Raw genomic sequence first — 15481 nt, forward strand, 5'->3', positions numbered from 1 at the left:
CTATCCTCTCCTGTCTTTAATGGTTGGAGAAATCGGGTGATCTAAGCTCCACACAGACAGAGGTTTTTATTTCTTTTGATCCTGGCTGAATCTCTGGCACCTCAAACAGTACCTGGCACGTAGTTATCGTGCCCAAAAAAATGTGTTGAATAAATAAACGTAACTTATCCAAAGTCCGCGGTAACAAGCGAGAGAGGCAGGATTTAGACCCAAGCAGTCTGACTCCAGAACCGTGCTCTTGGTCCCCATGCTATGCTGCCCTCCTGAGATAACATAAAAAGTATAAGATACAGCAAAGGTATCATCAGTTGATATTTTTTGTATTATTTGGTGACCTGCCCACCCGGGCAAGAGTGAGGATGCTCAGAGGCAAGCTGTCCATGCTTTGTCTCTCTGTGCAACCGGTTTGTTTAATGGATAAGTGGGCAGGTAACAAGACACACATTCTTCCCCCAGCTGGCCCTATCCCACTGGGAAGGGGCTGAAGACAGGGAAGTCTCTTGATTCAGTTGTTGCCTGCTGCTGGCGGAGTCAAGTAGTTTCATTTATCAGGTAGAACATCTGGCTGGGATATCAAAGACAGGATTGTGTGTGAGATTAGTGTCTGCTTATTGCGCTGAAGATCACAGAGGAGAAGGGAGAGTGGCCATCTGCCACCGCGGTCCTATCCCTGTCCCCACCCTCCTGTTCCCCTTGTCTGCTGTCCCTCTGCTGGGATCTGGGAACAGTCTGAGGACAGTGAGACGCTTCCTGTCTTGCAGGAAAAGAAATTCAAAATCTGGTTGCCAAACAGGACATTGGCATGCCACTAGCCAATTCTGAAATATATCAGGGCATTGTTTAAGTGAAGCGCCTCTCACCCCCAACGCATGCATTTAGCCATTCAGTAGATGCCTCCTGTGTACTGAGTAGCCTTATAGGCACTGAGAATGTGGCAGTGAACTGGACAGACAAGACCCTTGACATCATGGAGCTTTGAATACCAACACACCCAATCCAAAGTCAGGAATGGCCAACGGAAAGGGCAGGAAAGCCTTTACCCCAGACCTCTTCATTCTTTTTTTTTAAATTTATTTATTTTTGGCTGCACTGGGTCTTCGCTGCTGCGCGCGGGCTTTCTCTAGTTGCGGTGAGCGGGGGCTACTCTTTGTTGTGGTGCGCGGGCTTCTCATTGCGGTGGCTTCTCTTGTTGCGGAGCATGGGCTCTAGGCACACGGGCTCCAGTAGTTGTGTCACGTAGGCTCAGTAGTTGTGGCTCGCGGGCTCTAGAGCACAGGCTCAGTAGTTGTGGCGCACGGGCTTAGTTGCTCCGCGGCATGTGGGATCTTCCCGGACCAGGGCTCGAACCCGTGCCCCCTGCAGTGGCAGGCGGATTCTTAACCACTGCACCACCAGGAGAGCCCAGAGCTGTTCATTCTTTCAACAGATATTTATTGTGTTAGATCCTATTCAGATTTCGACTCTAGGGACCCAACCATGAGCAAGCCACATGATGTCACCACATACAGAACCTATACTCAAGGGGGCCAGTGCGGGCGGCACAGAAAATGTTTAAAATAAATAAATGTATAAGTAATATAACATGACGTAATGAAAAGGGATGAAGAAATAAAAATAGAGTGACAGGTGGTAGAAAATGTTGACTAAGATATTCAAGAGAAGCTTCCCAAGGACGAGGTGTTTGAGCCCAGATCTGAAAGGTGGGAAGGAAAGTCAAGGAGAGATCTGGGGATAAAGCCAGACAGGTCTACACCCAGGTGCCCCAAGGTGGACCCACAGCCCACGTCAGCCTGCCGGAGAGTAGTTTTGACCCACTGAAGCTTAGAGACGCCCCATACGGACACATGATTTGAGGAACCCCTCCCCCCCCGCCAGCCCCGTTGTCCCTCCGGCTTCTGCTACGCTGCAGGTTCTAACATCATCGAACAGACAGTGACACGACTGCATTTGGCACAGTGAGCAGTGGGACATTAATAATATGAATTACAAATGCAAGCCTGAGCCATTGTGCTGACTTTTATTTAGCCGTTAGTTTGTTGAAACATTCATGAAACACACCCGCAGGCTGAGCGGGAGGCTCACTCTTCACTCCTGGTGGCGTCTGGAAGATGGGGAGTTGGGTTTATCGCTCCCATTGACCGTTTCCTCATCCTAATATTTGGCCTCCTCGATGACACATCACAGCCTGAATTTGCAATCTGAGTGGGGATCGAATCCTGCGTTCATTCAAGGCACTCCAGAGCTCGAGAGGGAATTTTTTTTTTTTAATTCTTCTTAGCTAAGTTCCCTCCATCTCGGAGGAGGCTGGACCCAAGAGACAGCAAAGTCTGTGCCATGGATGAGAGCAGAGAGAGGCCAGCAGTGTCTTCGGGGGAGGCAGACCCAGTACACTTCTTCCCTAAGCCTCACAGATCACCAGAGACCAGCCCTTGAATAGGACACCCAGTGTGAGGGACTCTGTAGGCTGGAAGAGAGAAGGGTAAAAGAATTCTGAGTTCCTTAGCTCTTGGAGCTCAGAGGATAGGAAAAAAGGCTGTAATGTAGAAGCTGCTGGTACCACGATAACAATTCCTTGCTCCCTAGTTTTTCCTAAGAGCCAGTCCTTGACTCAGCAGTCCCTGAGCCATCTGGTTAGGACGCCAGATACCCAAAGCCCTGTCTAGATGTATGATAAAGGACTCAGCTCAGGAATTCCTAGGATGCAACAGGATATTAAAAGGAAACGTTCTATATAGGCTGGTCTCAGCCTGATCAATACCCATTGAAGACAAGAAAACACAGGGCCGGCCAGCTTCCCACACATCTTATTTACTGCTGGGGTGTGAGTCATATTAGCAGCTCTGGGAGACACCACAAAGCGATTGCGTCTTCCTATTGTGGGTGATTTATTGAGCTGGGCTGCCCAGGGGTAGAACAGGCTGGAGCCCATTTCTCCTCGCCTCCCGGACAGCCTGCCCCTGCAGCCCCCCCAGTGGCACTAGCCCACTGTCTCACTGGGAAGGAGAAGGTGAGGCAGGCTGGGGAAGCCAGTGCTCTGAGATGCCCCCCAGAGCGGGCCAAGCTGGTGGCCTCCTCCTTGAAGGAGTTCCAGTGGCCTCTCATCCGCAGTGACCGCTGTCCTCTCTGCTCTTTTCCAGGGTGCTCTATGGGAACAAGATCACCGAGATTGCCAAGGGATTGTTTGACGGACTGGTGTCCCTACAGCTGCTGTGAGTAGGAACTTTGTCACTAATCGTGTCTCTGGAACTATTTGCAGGCTCTTTCCTGCAAACTTTGAGCCGTGCTCCGTAGAGTTCTTCTTTTGACTTTATGCCCATTAAAAGAAAAAAAAAACATTTTTTTTTTGAGCTGTCCACCCCGTACCTCCATCACCTCTTCTTGGCGGAAGGAGAGCCAGGGAGTTGGCAGAGGAAGCCTAAGGTCCATGTAAACGAGCTATAGATGGTACAGCTCGGGAGCCTGGCCCAGGTATGAGTCACTAACCTCAGGCTTGAGGGGCTAGAAATTAAGCCAGAGGTAAATCCTACGAAGGGAGGCATGGGGCAGGGGTGTGCTGGGAACTTAGGGAACTAAAATATTCATACACCGTATTCCAATACGAAAGCTGAAACAGAGCAGCCGGTAGAGATGAGACCTTGAAGAAGGGTAGGGGTGGGGCAGTGAAATAATTAGAGAAGGAGCATGATCGATCACCGCTGTGACTCTATCTGGGTAAGAGGTGGCTGAGATGGGAAGCGTTTATTTAATTTAAAGGAAGATCTGTTGCCTCAAATTTTAAGCTCTGGGATTATTTATTTGCATTTGTTTCATTGCGGTCATTTGAGCTTAAATGTTTGAAGAAGATAAATGAACTCTGATGTGGAGAGGCCAGGAAAGGAATTCAGCTCATCCTGTATTTTAAGATTTTATGACTGGGGGAGAATTATCTCTGGTTTGTGATCAGGTAGCCATAGTATCTACACGCATGTACTATGGGTGTGGGGAGTGTGTGTGTGTGTGTGTGTGTGTGTGTGTGTGTGTACGTGTGCGCGCGTGCACGTCCATGTCTGCTCAGGGACCACCACGATTCCTATCGGTATTAGGAATTGATCTTGAGTATCCTGTGAGCAATGGAAGATACCAAGTTTCAGAGAGGGAGAGGACTTGTCCTCAGTCACACAGCAAAATAGGTGTGGAAGCTGGAGTAGAGCTTATGTGGTCCTGTGGCTCGGAAGCCTCCCGGACCTCTGAATAGCACAAGATGTATGTTCCCAGAGGCGTGCATCTGAGTACAGATGAACGTGTGTGCATATGCAATGCACGTTTGTATGCGTGCCATTGTAAAACCACCTCTAAGTCACAGGCAGGAAGGAAGGGGCCTGGGGCCTCCCTGCTCCCGTGGGCCGTTACGTGAAGCTCCATTATGAGCTTGCGCACCGTGTAGTCAAGTTGTGGCTCTGATGGGTGGGCGGCCAGGAGCAATGGTGAATAGAAGAAGGTTGGCAACGCATCTCACATGGTGACATCCAAAGAAAAAGGAAGTGAGACGTTTCCTTTCGCCTTTTCTTCTCACATTCACTCCCTCCCCTTCCCATGTCCTGTTAAGACTCAGCCCTGGACAGAGTCTCCTAAGACAATATAAGAATGTGAATCATGCCCAGATGAGACGCCCAGCTGGTTTCCAGGCAGCACATCCATCGCAGCGATAGTCAGGTTTGTTTCAATGAAGCCGAAAGCAAGAGGAAGAAAATTCTGTTCTTTTTCTCTGCATCCCACCCATCCAGCCCTTCACACCTCTGTCTCCGTGTCTGTCTCACTCTCTGTGTCTCTGTGTACCTACCTACTAGTGTTCAAAGGTTGCAGCCCTTGGTGGGCCTTTGTTAGAATAACATGCCAGGGCTCTGCAGGGAGCTGGGGGGTTCACAGATGGTATTCTTTGCTTGTAGCAAAGAAACTGTAAGTTATAACTGCCACTATAAGGCCAGTTAACTGTAGCTATTAATCCCTTCCAAGAAGAGTAACAATAGCATGGCCTAGAGTTAGATTTGGAGGTGGTGCGTTTCACTGGGCTGGAGTGAATATCCTTTTACAGGCTGTGTTTTGACCGCAGAAAGCTCTATGCCCTTGCATGCATTAAGGAGAAATGTAGCATGCGTCAAAGTGCCTAGCACAGTGCAGGGCATGTAGCAAAGATTCCATAAATGCATGTTTTGAGAGTCCGCCTGCCGATGCAGGGGACGCGGGTTCGTGCCCCGGTCCGGGAAGATCCCACATGCCGCGAAGCGGCTGGGTCCGTGAGCCATGGCCGCTGAGCCTGCGCGTCCGGAGCCTGTGGTCCACAACGGGAGAGGCTACAACAGTGAGAGGCCCGCATACTGCAAAAAATACATAAATAAATAAAATAAAAATAAAAAAAGGAAATGTATCCCAGCTCCAAGCTGACAGCAGTCGTGAGATGACTGGAGTTAACAGGACTTTGCATGGACAGGGAAGGCAACTCTGGTTGAGTATCACCATTTTGAGCAGAGGGAGTTGAGTAGCTGGGAGTAAAGACAAAGCATCCCCCCTTCTCCCGAGACTGAGAAGTTGACACAACTCAGGCCACCTCACTTTCCAGAAAGAACCAGCAACTGTAGCCGTCATTGGGCTTTGACCTGCTGTTGAGCAGTTAGAAAGCAGGTCCTGATTAGATCTAATTTAACGTTCAGCCTGCGGTAGATTGGATTTCTCCTTGTTAGACTGGAGACACTCCGATAAGAAGGCTCTGATTAGAATACCCTGCTAGTCTGGGAAATTTCCTGTCCTTTGACTCGAAGACTTTTTGCAAGAGGTTTGTGTTTTTTTCTTCTCTCTCCATCTCTCAAGTTATGGGCGCATCACAAAGCCAAGCTGTCTCTGCCACCCAGAATGATCTTGGATGTTTCCTTTCTGGCCCTTGTCACGATGCTACCAGGAGTAAAGCAGGTGCATTGTAGTTGGTTGTCCTGACTGCCCATCTCCCCTTTCCCTGTTTCTCTAAACTTTTCAGCTCTTCCACCACACTTGCCCAGCCTGTTCTGTACCCAGCCCTCCTGGGTCATTCTCTTGCCCTGTTTATTCGGGCAGATGGCCAATGCTGATAGGAGAATGTCTCAGCCTTCAGAGTTTCTCAGAGGCTGCAGCAAATGGGTCTCCATGGACAAGCTTCAGCAGTCCTGGGAAGGACCCCCAAACCCCTATCCTCTTGGTGTCAGCCTCACAAGAGTCACCTCCTTTAGTTGGACTTCCAAAATCTTCAGGGCTTCCAGGACAGCCTCTCACCCAGCTGGTATGGAAACCTGTCCCACGCACCCTGGGACAAATCCTACTGCTCTTTTGCTGATAAGTTTCTGTGATAAGTTGTCTCAGTGTAGTTAGAAGGTTAGGAAGCTCTTTCTTATACTAAACCTCAGTCATGGCTTCTGGGAAACTCAGAAAAGGCTATTCTCATATCCTTCAAGTGTTTGAAAATAGCTAGTATGTCTCCCTGTAATTAATCCTAAACAGGTTCAGTTCCTGCAGACTTTCGTTGTATAAACACACATTTGTTATCAGTAACAACCCTTATGATCTTCGGGGGATGCAAGGGAGCCTGTCAGTTTCCTTCCTTAAAACAGGCTACTGGAACACGAGTCAGGTGCCCAGTAGGGCAAGAAGTGTGTTTAGAGACTCCCTCCTAAACTGCAGAGAACTGAAATTTCCCACACAGAGACATCTCAGAATCCAAGGTTAGGACCAGACATGCCACTGGGCATGGGCGCCCAACTCTGATCACCTGAGAAGTGACCTATCCTCTTCTCCCAGGCTCCGTCCACACCCTTCCTCACCAGAGAAAGAGTGAAAGCTTAGCTGTTCACCGTTGCCCTGCCCACCCTGGCTCCTGGGTTTCTAGGATGTGAGTGGAGATGATGATCCTGAGTGTGCAGCCAGCCAGAGTGCCCCCAGATATGTCACCTTGCAGCTCAGGGGTCAGTCCTCCCCAAGGCAAGGAAAGCAAGCAGTCAGCGTGTCTCCGGAGTCATCACTTTCCCCTCTGATGGGCAGCAGTAAGCTGCGTCGTTACAGCTCCCCCGGGGGATCGGCACATGCAGTTAGTACTCATTGATTGCACGGCATATGCACGGAAGAGGGATTCAAGTGGGGCAGGCAGTCATTTGAGGTGGAAGCTTTCGTGTAAATGCTGGCTCCGGTCGATGTTAAACCTGCTCCGGGAGGTCTTAACCAAACCAGACTGTCTTAGGGCTGGAATAAGTTAAGACAGCCTAGCACCTGTTGTTTGATTTTCTTGGAAGGCAGGCAAGACCACTGGAGCATCTTGGAGTTTTCCAAGCAACATGCCAGTTACAGGGCAGTGAGCAAAACTCCGCTCCCTATAGCTCACTTTCCCTTATCGGCTGTTTTGCAAGTACAACTACTGCTGCTGATGACAACAGCTACCATTTATTGAATACTTAATACGTGCCAGAACCTGTGCTAAGCAATTTCATATACACCATCTCATCTAACCTTTACAACCATACTAAGAGAAAGGTATTGTTCAGAGGCCCGTTTTATAGATGTAGAAACTGAGCAACTGACGGGTTAAGTCACTTGGCCATTGTCTCTCAGCATGTAAGTGATGGAACCCAAGCAGTCTGAATCTGGAGTCCACACCAGAGATATCTGCTTCTGACCCAGTCATGGACCAATCTGCAGAGCTAGTTTTGTGATACACGAAACAAGAATTCCTCGCTGGCTCAAGCCAAGGAGGGAGTACTGTGGAACTGCTGCTTTATCAGCTCCTCTTGTTAAGCTTCAGTCTAAATCACAGACCCCTGTCTCCCATGGAACTTCCTCTGGTTGACTGTCCTCACCCCACTAAAGCTCGAGCTGAGCCCTGTAAGAGGGCAATCAAAAAGCCGCTTGTTATTGGCTTCCCCGGTGGCGCAGTGGTTGAGAGTCCGCCTGCCAATGCAGGGGACACGGGTTCGTGCCCCGGTCCGGGAAGATCCCACATGCCGCGGAGCGGCTGGGCCCGTGAGCCATGGCCGCTGAGCCTGCGCGTCCGGAGCCTGTGCTCCGCAACAGGAGAGGCCACAGCAGTGAGAGGCCCGCGTACCGCCAAAAAAAAAAAAAAAAAAAGAAGCTGCTGGTTCTTAAAGACTGGGTTGAGGTGAGATGATGAGAATTCTCCCCAGCAGTAGAAGCAGACTTCCTTTGTGATGCATTTTTGAGGGAGGAATTCTTCCCTCTCTTGTGTACCTGGAACTTCCTAAGGAAAGCTCTTGAGGGGACTTAAATTCTGGAATCATTCCATGCTTTGGTCATTGAGTGAATGGTTTATCCCTCTTAAAGGACTGATTAGTAACCAGGTAGCAGTCAGATAGGCAAGTTCTACCCTAGTAGCTGTTGGGGAGGGAAGGGGCAAGCCAGGTGACACTAGGTGAGGCCCTTGATCTCCTGAGAGCAGGTGATGGCCCCTTCATCCGGTCTCTCAGAAGTTCAGCTTCCCTCTGATTACCTTAGGAGGTCCCCGTTGCTTGCACCCTCTTCCTAGTGCCCTCCTATATCTGTGAATTCAAAGGAGGTCCTATTTTTCAGACAGGCCACCCTGTTGCTGCACTTCAGTTTGAGTCACCATGACAACCCACAGCCCATGACCAGCAGTGCAGTCATTATCAGGAGAGAAGAAGGCGTCATCATTGCCCCCAGGGACTTGGAGGGCTCCTCTTGTTTCTTTGTGTGAGTGTTTAGCATGGCGTGGCCCACAGCACCCATTCACAGGCTCAGAGAAGATTCTGGGCGGGGTCAGAAGTCCCTGACCTCGTGGCACGAGATGTCACCAGGTTCTTCCCCATGTCCAGCCTCGGGAGGTTGCCAAAGATCAAAATAAATCCCCCGTATTTCATATGGGAAAGATAATAGCATGTTTGTTCTAAGGCAAGAGAGTGGTCCTTATTACAATTAGTAGATAAAGAATTTCAGGGTGGCAGAGGGTTAATTCTAAAGAATTTTTTTAAAAGAGAAAGACACAATAATGAGAGGGGTTCACTCTAAATCCTGCAGCTTAATCAGAGGTCCAGAATGGCTCCCCTAATTGGCATCCTCACTAATAGTTAATGCCAGTGCTTAATAGTGGGAAATACTTGCAGGGATACACAGAGGACTTTTTTTGATAACAGAGAGCCTTTGTAACCCATTCCTGAAAAATGATTCCCCTGCAGGAGGAGCCAGAGAAAGGGTTATGCCATGGGGTTGTTGGTACATCTTTCCCTTCCTTTGGATGCATCTGAGTGTTTACGAAACAGAAACTGACCCGCCCTCCCCCACCCCACCCCCCGCCAGTGTCACTTTAAGAAAAGGAGGCTCCATGAAGTCCCCGCCTGGCGGGGAGCCTGGGCCCATCTTCCTATCCCGTGGTCTTTCCCGGAAGGGCTTCAGGTATTCTGCAGGAAGGGGCTGCTGAGCTCTTTCTTGACACGTTTTCTGAGAAGACCTTGTACTCCAGGTTTGGAATATGCTTTTGGCTTTTGCAGACAAACACCGTATAAGTAGGAGGAGTAGCCTTAAACCGCTGTCTTCCGCAGACACGTGGGCAGATGTGGAGAATATAAATATCATCCAAATGAGAGCTCGGGGCCACTGAATCAATATGTGAACCACTGGCGTTACCTAGGTGATTTTGATGCAATTTATCATGAAGCCTGATTCCAGATGTTTGTATTTTCCAAACCTTGCGGCAAAGGCTGTGAGCTCAGGGGAATCTTCTTGGAGGAGGAGATGTGGGCGAGGTCAGTAGCTACAAATGGGGCCTCAGTGGTCCTCTGCCTCTGTAGCCAGAGACGGGAGCCAATAAAGAGTAAGAACAGCTGCTACAAAGTGAACCCCAACCATGTGGCCTCTTTAGGGAGACTGGGTGTGGGGGTCCTTTTCACAGGTCAGGGTGGACCTCACTTCCCTCCTGTGGCCCATCTGCCCCTATTACCTGGACCCTGAGTGAATGAGGCTACAAGCTGCTACGAGCGATGAGAGCACCTGGGACTTTCCTGGCCGGGCCAGGCCCGGTCCCCCAGCAGGACTGGAATCGGAAGAGCCCTCCTTAGCCCAGACTGAGGACTTGTGCTATTCATTCTCCCTCCCCCCGCCTCCCGCTCCAGCTCTGAGGCTCCCAATGGCTTCTGTTTCCTGCCTTGCTTTTTCTGAAGGCCACAGCTCCCGGAGAGGATTATCTCTCCGCCGCATCGTTAGGTTGGTTACTCAATGGGCTGAGTGCTAATACCTCTTGACATGGAACATATGTGGAAGCTGAAAGGGCCCGGTGAAGGGGAGGGCGGAAAGAGTGCCTCGTAGAGCTAACACTTAGACGTAAGTTTAGAAGGTGATGTATGTGTACTCGCACTCTCCGTAATTTCCTCTGGCGGGAGCGTGGCTCCTTGCTTTCGTCTTATTGTAGAATCATCACTAAGTTAATGGGAGTGGCTACAAAAACATACTTCTACCTCCTTCCACAAGCTTCAGGCGCTTCCCACAGTCCCTTCACAGGCATGGGAGTGGGAGCAAAGGCTTTTTTTTTTTTTTTTTTTTGCGGTACGCGGGCCTCTCACTGTTGTGGCCTCTCCCGTTGTGGAGCACAGGCTCCGGACGCGCAGGCTCAGCGGCCATGGCTCACGGACCCAGCCGCTCCGCGGCATGTGCGATCTTCCCGGACCGGGGCACGAACCTGTGTCCCCTGCATCGGCAGGCGGACTCTCAACCACCGCGCCACCAGGGAAGCCTGGAGCAAAGGCTTTTAAAATAAGATAGCATGGATCCAAATCTCAACCTACCACTTACTAGTTGTGCAACTTTGGTCAAAAGTACTCAAGCTTTTTGAGTCCCAGGGGTCTCATCATCTGTCAGATGGAGATTCCATAAGTTAATATTTGTAAGGAGCTGCGCGAGTGCCTGGCCACACATAGTGCTTATTACCTGTTAGGTCATGTGGTCCCAGCTGTTCAACCTGGCCTGATCATCTCAGCCCCACCCCCGCCCAACTACCATCTCTCTTTTGTTTATATGACCTCCACGTTTCCTTTGGGAGGTGGGTCTGGGAGCGGGTGGCCCCGCAAGACAGTTGGATCTGCTTCTGGGGAAATATTGATGCACACAGTACAGCCCCAACCCCTCCCCCCTCGCTGGATCCAATAACGGCTCAAGCCGAGCCGTTAAAGAGTAAGAACAGCTGCAAGCATCAAGCATCAAAATTCGGAGTTTGAGCACCAGGCAGCCTCCTGAATGAGGCGAGCTGGAGCAGCCCATCTTGCATAAGGGATGCTGTTGTCTCTGCTTCGTCGCTGTCCCCTGGTCTGCCTTGAGTGAGAATTCAGGGTGAGGGGAGCACAGAGCCAAACATACCAGCTCCTAAATCAGCCGTTAGTCAACGATGCGTGAAGGTTGAGAGCCTGCTTTGCACAGGTGCAGGCCACTCAGCGAGGAGCCTGCCATTGTGCCAATGGCAGCTTAGTGAGCACTTCAAAGAGCAATCCCGTCGCAGCACCTTGGTGCCGGGTTCTCCCTAAGAGTCAGCAGGACGCCTGATGCCTCTATACAACCAAGAGGCAAAGGTCCACCTGAGGTGTGCCCAGGTGCATTCCGAAGCTAGCAAAAACAGCCACTCCCCAGAAACAGGCAACACCTTCCACCAGGCACAGGAAGGAGAAGATGGATTTTCCATGGTGAATGAGAGAGGAGCTTTGGAGTCGGACAGGCTGGAAGTTCACTGGGCAGCCTTGGTTAAATCCATCACCACTCTGACCCTCAGTTTCCTCATCAGCAAAATGAGGACAATCATAGTGGTGCTGTGAGGGTGAAAGAAAACACTACATGGAAAGTGCTTTGGAAAACCTTTGGCACGGGGCTGCACACAGAGCTGTGGTCTCTGGAGATGACGCTGCATTAGTATTAATTCACACAGCAGTTACACCACTCCTTCTCAAAGGGGAATGAACTGGGACAGATCAAGCAGCCTTGATGGAGAAAGAGGCAGAATCAATCCCTCCAGTGAAAGAGGGAGAAGGCCTATGTTCAGAACTTCTCACAGAATTGCTGAACCCCATTTCAGATAGTTGTTTACTCTCTGTTTGCTCCATCATAGGGTGGTTTTTCTTTATTTTTATTTTTTAGGGTGTTTTTTAATTAATTTTTATTGGACTATGGTTGCTTTACAATGTTGTGTTAGCCTCCACTGCACAACAAAATGAATCAGCCAGACACATACAGATAGCCCCTCCCTTTTGGACTTCCCTCCCGTTTAGGTTACCACAGTGCGTTAGGTAGAGTTCCCTGTGCTGTACAGTATGTTCCCATCGGTTGTCTATTTTATACATAGTAACAATAATGTATATGTGTCAGTCCCAGTCTCCCAGTTCCTCCCACTCCACCCCTTTCCCCCTTGGTATCCATACATTTGTTCTCTACCTCTGTGTCTCTATTTCTGCTTTGCAAATAAGATCGTCTATACCATTTTTCTAGATTCCACATATATGCGTTATTATACAATATTTGCTTTTCTCTTTCTGACTTACTTCACTCTGTATGACACTCTCTAGGTCCATCCACGTCTCTACAAATGATTAGGATGTTGTTTGTTTGTTTAATTCCCCTGCAACTCTTGTCCATGTACCAGAGAGCTCAGAGATCCTTTCATGGAAGCCAGACCCAGTTGAGTAGCTGCCAACCTTCCTCCCAAAGGATAGAGGACAGAAAGACAGGCTGTTAGATGTCGCCTGTGCTGGAGATCAGTGAGGCTGTCCTCGGCATCTAAATCTGGATAAGCAGCTTAATTTTATCTCTCCCTGCACCGATGCATCTTGCCTTAGGGAGCCAAGCATCCTGGGAGACAATAAGTGATGGGGAGACTCTGCCCTTTTGTGTTTCCTTTTGCTCCTGCATATGTGCTATCTTTGCCTCAAAATTGTGCCAGCCTGGGTTGCTTTGATGCCTTACATCTTTGCGATAACATCTCATGCTGAGAGATCTAGGAGCAATAGGGAACAAGAAAGTGGGCAGAAAAAGAAGCCTCGATAGTTCTGATGGGTGAGGAGGGTTGCCAGAGTGGCCTGCAGTTTCGATACCCTTTCAAGGCAGATCAGAGTTGCACTCCTCTCTCCCCATAGCCGTCCGCCTTATCTAGTGTCTGGCATTCCCCAGAACCACGTACAGCAATTGGGCTCATGAATCTACACTAGAGTCTCAAATCTAAATGCCTCCTCAGGCAAGGTCAGTAGAATAAACTTGTGAAGGGCATCAATAGGGAATAGTGAGGACTGTGGCAAACAGAGCATATGTCTTATCTAAAGGGGGCAGCCACCCCATGGCTGCCTCCAGTGGGCCCAGTGTTACTAGAGCTTCTGATTTTTTTCAAGAGAAAATAGAAATATGATGTGTGTGAGTGAGAGAGAGAAATGTCCCAATTTTTTTTATTGAAGTATAGTTGATTTACAATGTTGTTAGCTTCTGATGTACAGCAAAGTGATTCAGTTATACACATATATGTATATATATTCTTTTTCAATTCTTTTCCATTATGTATAGTAGTTTGTATCTGCTAATCCCAAACCCCTAATTTATCTCTCCCCACCCCACTTTCCCCTTTGGTAACCATAGTTTGTTTTCTATGTCTGTGAGTCTGTTTCTGCCTTGTAAATAAGTTCATTTGTATCATATTTTAGACTCCACATGTAAATGATACCATATAGTTATCTTTGTCTGTCTGACTTACTTCACTTAGTATGATAATCTCTAGGTCCATCCATATTGCTGCAAATGGCATTATTTCATTCTTTTTATAACTGAGTAATATTACATTTTATATATATATATTTATAGCTGAGTAATATTACATTTTATATATATATACATTTTATATATTTTTATATAAATATATATACATTTTATATATTTTTATATAAATATATATACTTTATATATATACACATTTTATAATATATTACTCAGCTTTTTATAGCTGAGTAATATTACATTTTATATATATATATGTGTATGTGTATGTGTGTGTGTATATATATATATATATGAACATACCACATCTTCTTCATCCATTCATCTGTCGATGGACACTTAGGTTGCTTCCGTGTCTTAGCTGTTGTAAATAGTGCTGCTATGAATATTGGGGTGCATGTATCTTTTCGGATTAGCGTTTTCTCCAGATATACGCCCAGGAGTGGATCATATGGTGACTCTTTTTTTAGGTTTTTAAGGAACCTCCATACTGTTCTCCATAGTGGCTGCACCAATGTTACATTCCCACCAACAGTGTAGGAGGGCTCCCTTTTCTCCACACCCTCTCCAGCATTTGTTATTTGTAGACTTTTTAATGATGGCCATTCTGACTGATGTGAGGTGATGCCTCATTATAGTTTTTTCCCAGTTTTTAACACGCTGGGAGGGCTGAATGAACAGAGTTGCACGTGGGATGTTGCAAGATGCTGCAGGGAGGATTCTATCCTCAGGTCATGAGATTGGCATTTCTGACCTGGTCTCTTTACTGATAATTCGGTATTTCCTAGCAAGATGATGCCCTCAAAAGGCCCTGAACATCAAGCTTTGGAACAAATCATCTACCGCATACTTTATCTTTCTTTTTAAACAAGGGAACCAAAAAATGTGTGTGTGTGAAGGGTTCATTCCTGACCTGTGGCGACTTAGCCCTGTTGGATCCTCTCGCTATTCTCCATGTTTCTCTGTTCCATAGCAACCTCCTTGAAATACCCCCCAAAGAGAGTGATTTTGACTAAAATTTAATATACAAAGCACAGTAAATTCTTGGGGGAAATTGCTACAGAGGGGATAGACAGATGGGTGGGGTAGATGAGGCATTCAAAAAGAAGCAACTAAACCCTCCAGAGACCTAGAGTACCATAACTGCATCCAGCATGTGCCTTGGAAACGTGTAACCTGGAACAAGCCCACCAATCTCTCAGCCTCAGTTTCCTCAACTGTAACGTGCAAGGCTGGCTCTGCCCATCTGCCCAGGTTACTGTGAGAATAAAAGGCTGTCAGGAAAGCACGCTGGAAAGCAGGAAGTGTATTCTAGCAACGTGAGTTTTTTTTGCCACTGGGAGGCAGGAGGACATCTGTGTGAACCCTTGGTACCCTGACCGTTATTAGCCAGATTAAACGTCAGTTCTTCTTCCTCTTGTCACTGCCACAGCTGCCTGCCTCACAGGATGGGCCTGCAGCAAGGGAGTGGGGGCATGGGTCATTGAGCTCCCATGGCAGCCCCTCCGTTACCAGCTCCAATCCCCTGGACCCTGGCATCAAGAGCCTCCAGAGGCAAGCCAGCCATGATGCATCCCATGGGTCCCTCCCCGTGAGGGAAGCTCTGAGCCAGCGTTGAAAAGAGAAATTTTAAAAATTCCAGCTTTTTGCGGGTTAGTTTATTAACCCCCTCACTTGCTTTCAAGAGTGGGTGAGCAATGATTTTACATGAGGTTCAAGGGCACAG

General features: G+C 48.3%; 1 protein-coding gene across 1 annotated transcript in view; it reads left to right on the plus strand.

Moving 5' to 3' along the window:
* Nucleotides 1-15481, plus strand: part of SLIT3 (slit guidance ligand 3) — a 609763-nt gene that overhangs the window by 491581 nt on the left and 102701 nt on the right. The window contains exon 12 of the mRNA XM_067732892.1: nt 3138-3209. Coding sequence (XP_067588993.1) covers nt 3138-3209 — 72 coding nt within the window. The remainder of the gene's footprint in view (nt 1-3137; nt 3210-15481) is intronic.

Source organism: Pseudorca crassidens, chromosome 3 (assembly GCF_039906515.1).
Source record: "Pseudorca crassidens isolate mPseCra1 chromosome 3, mPseCra1.hap1, whole genome shotgun sequence".
NCBI classification, from domain to species: domain Eukaryota; kingdom Metazoa; phylum Chordata; class Mammalia; order Artiodactyla; family Delphinidae; genus Pseudorca; species Pseudorca crassidens.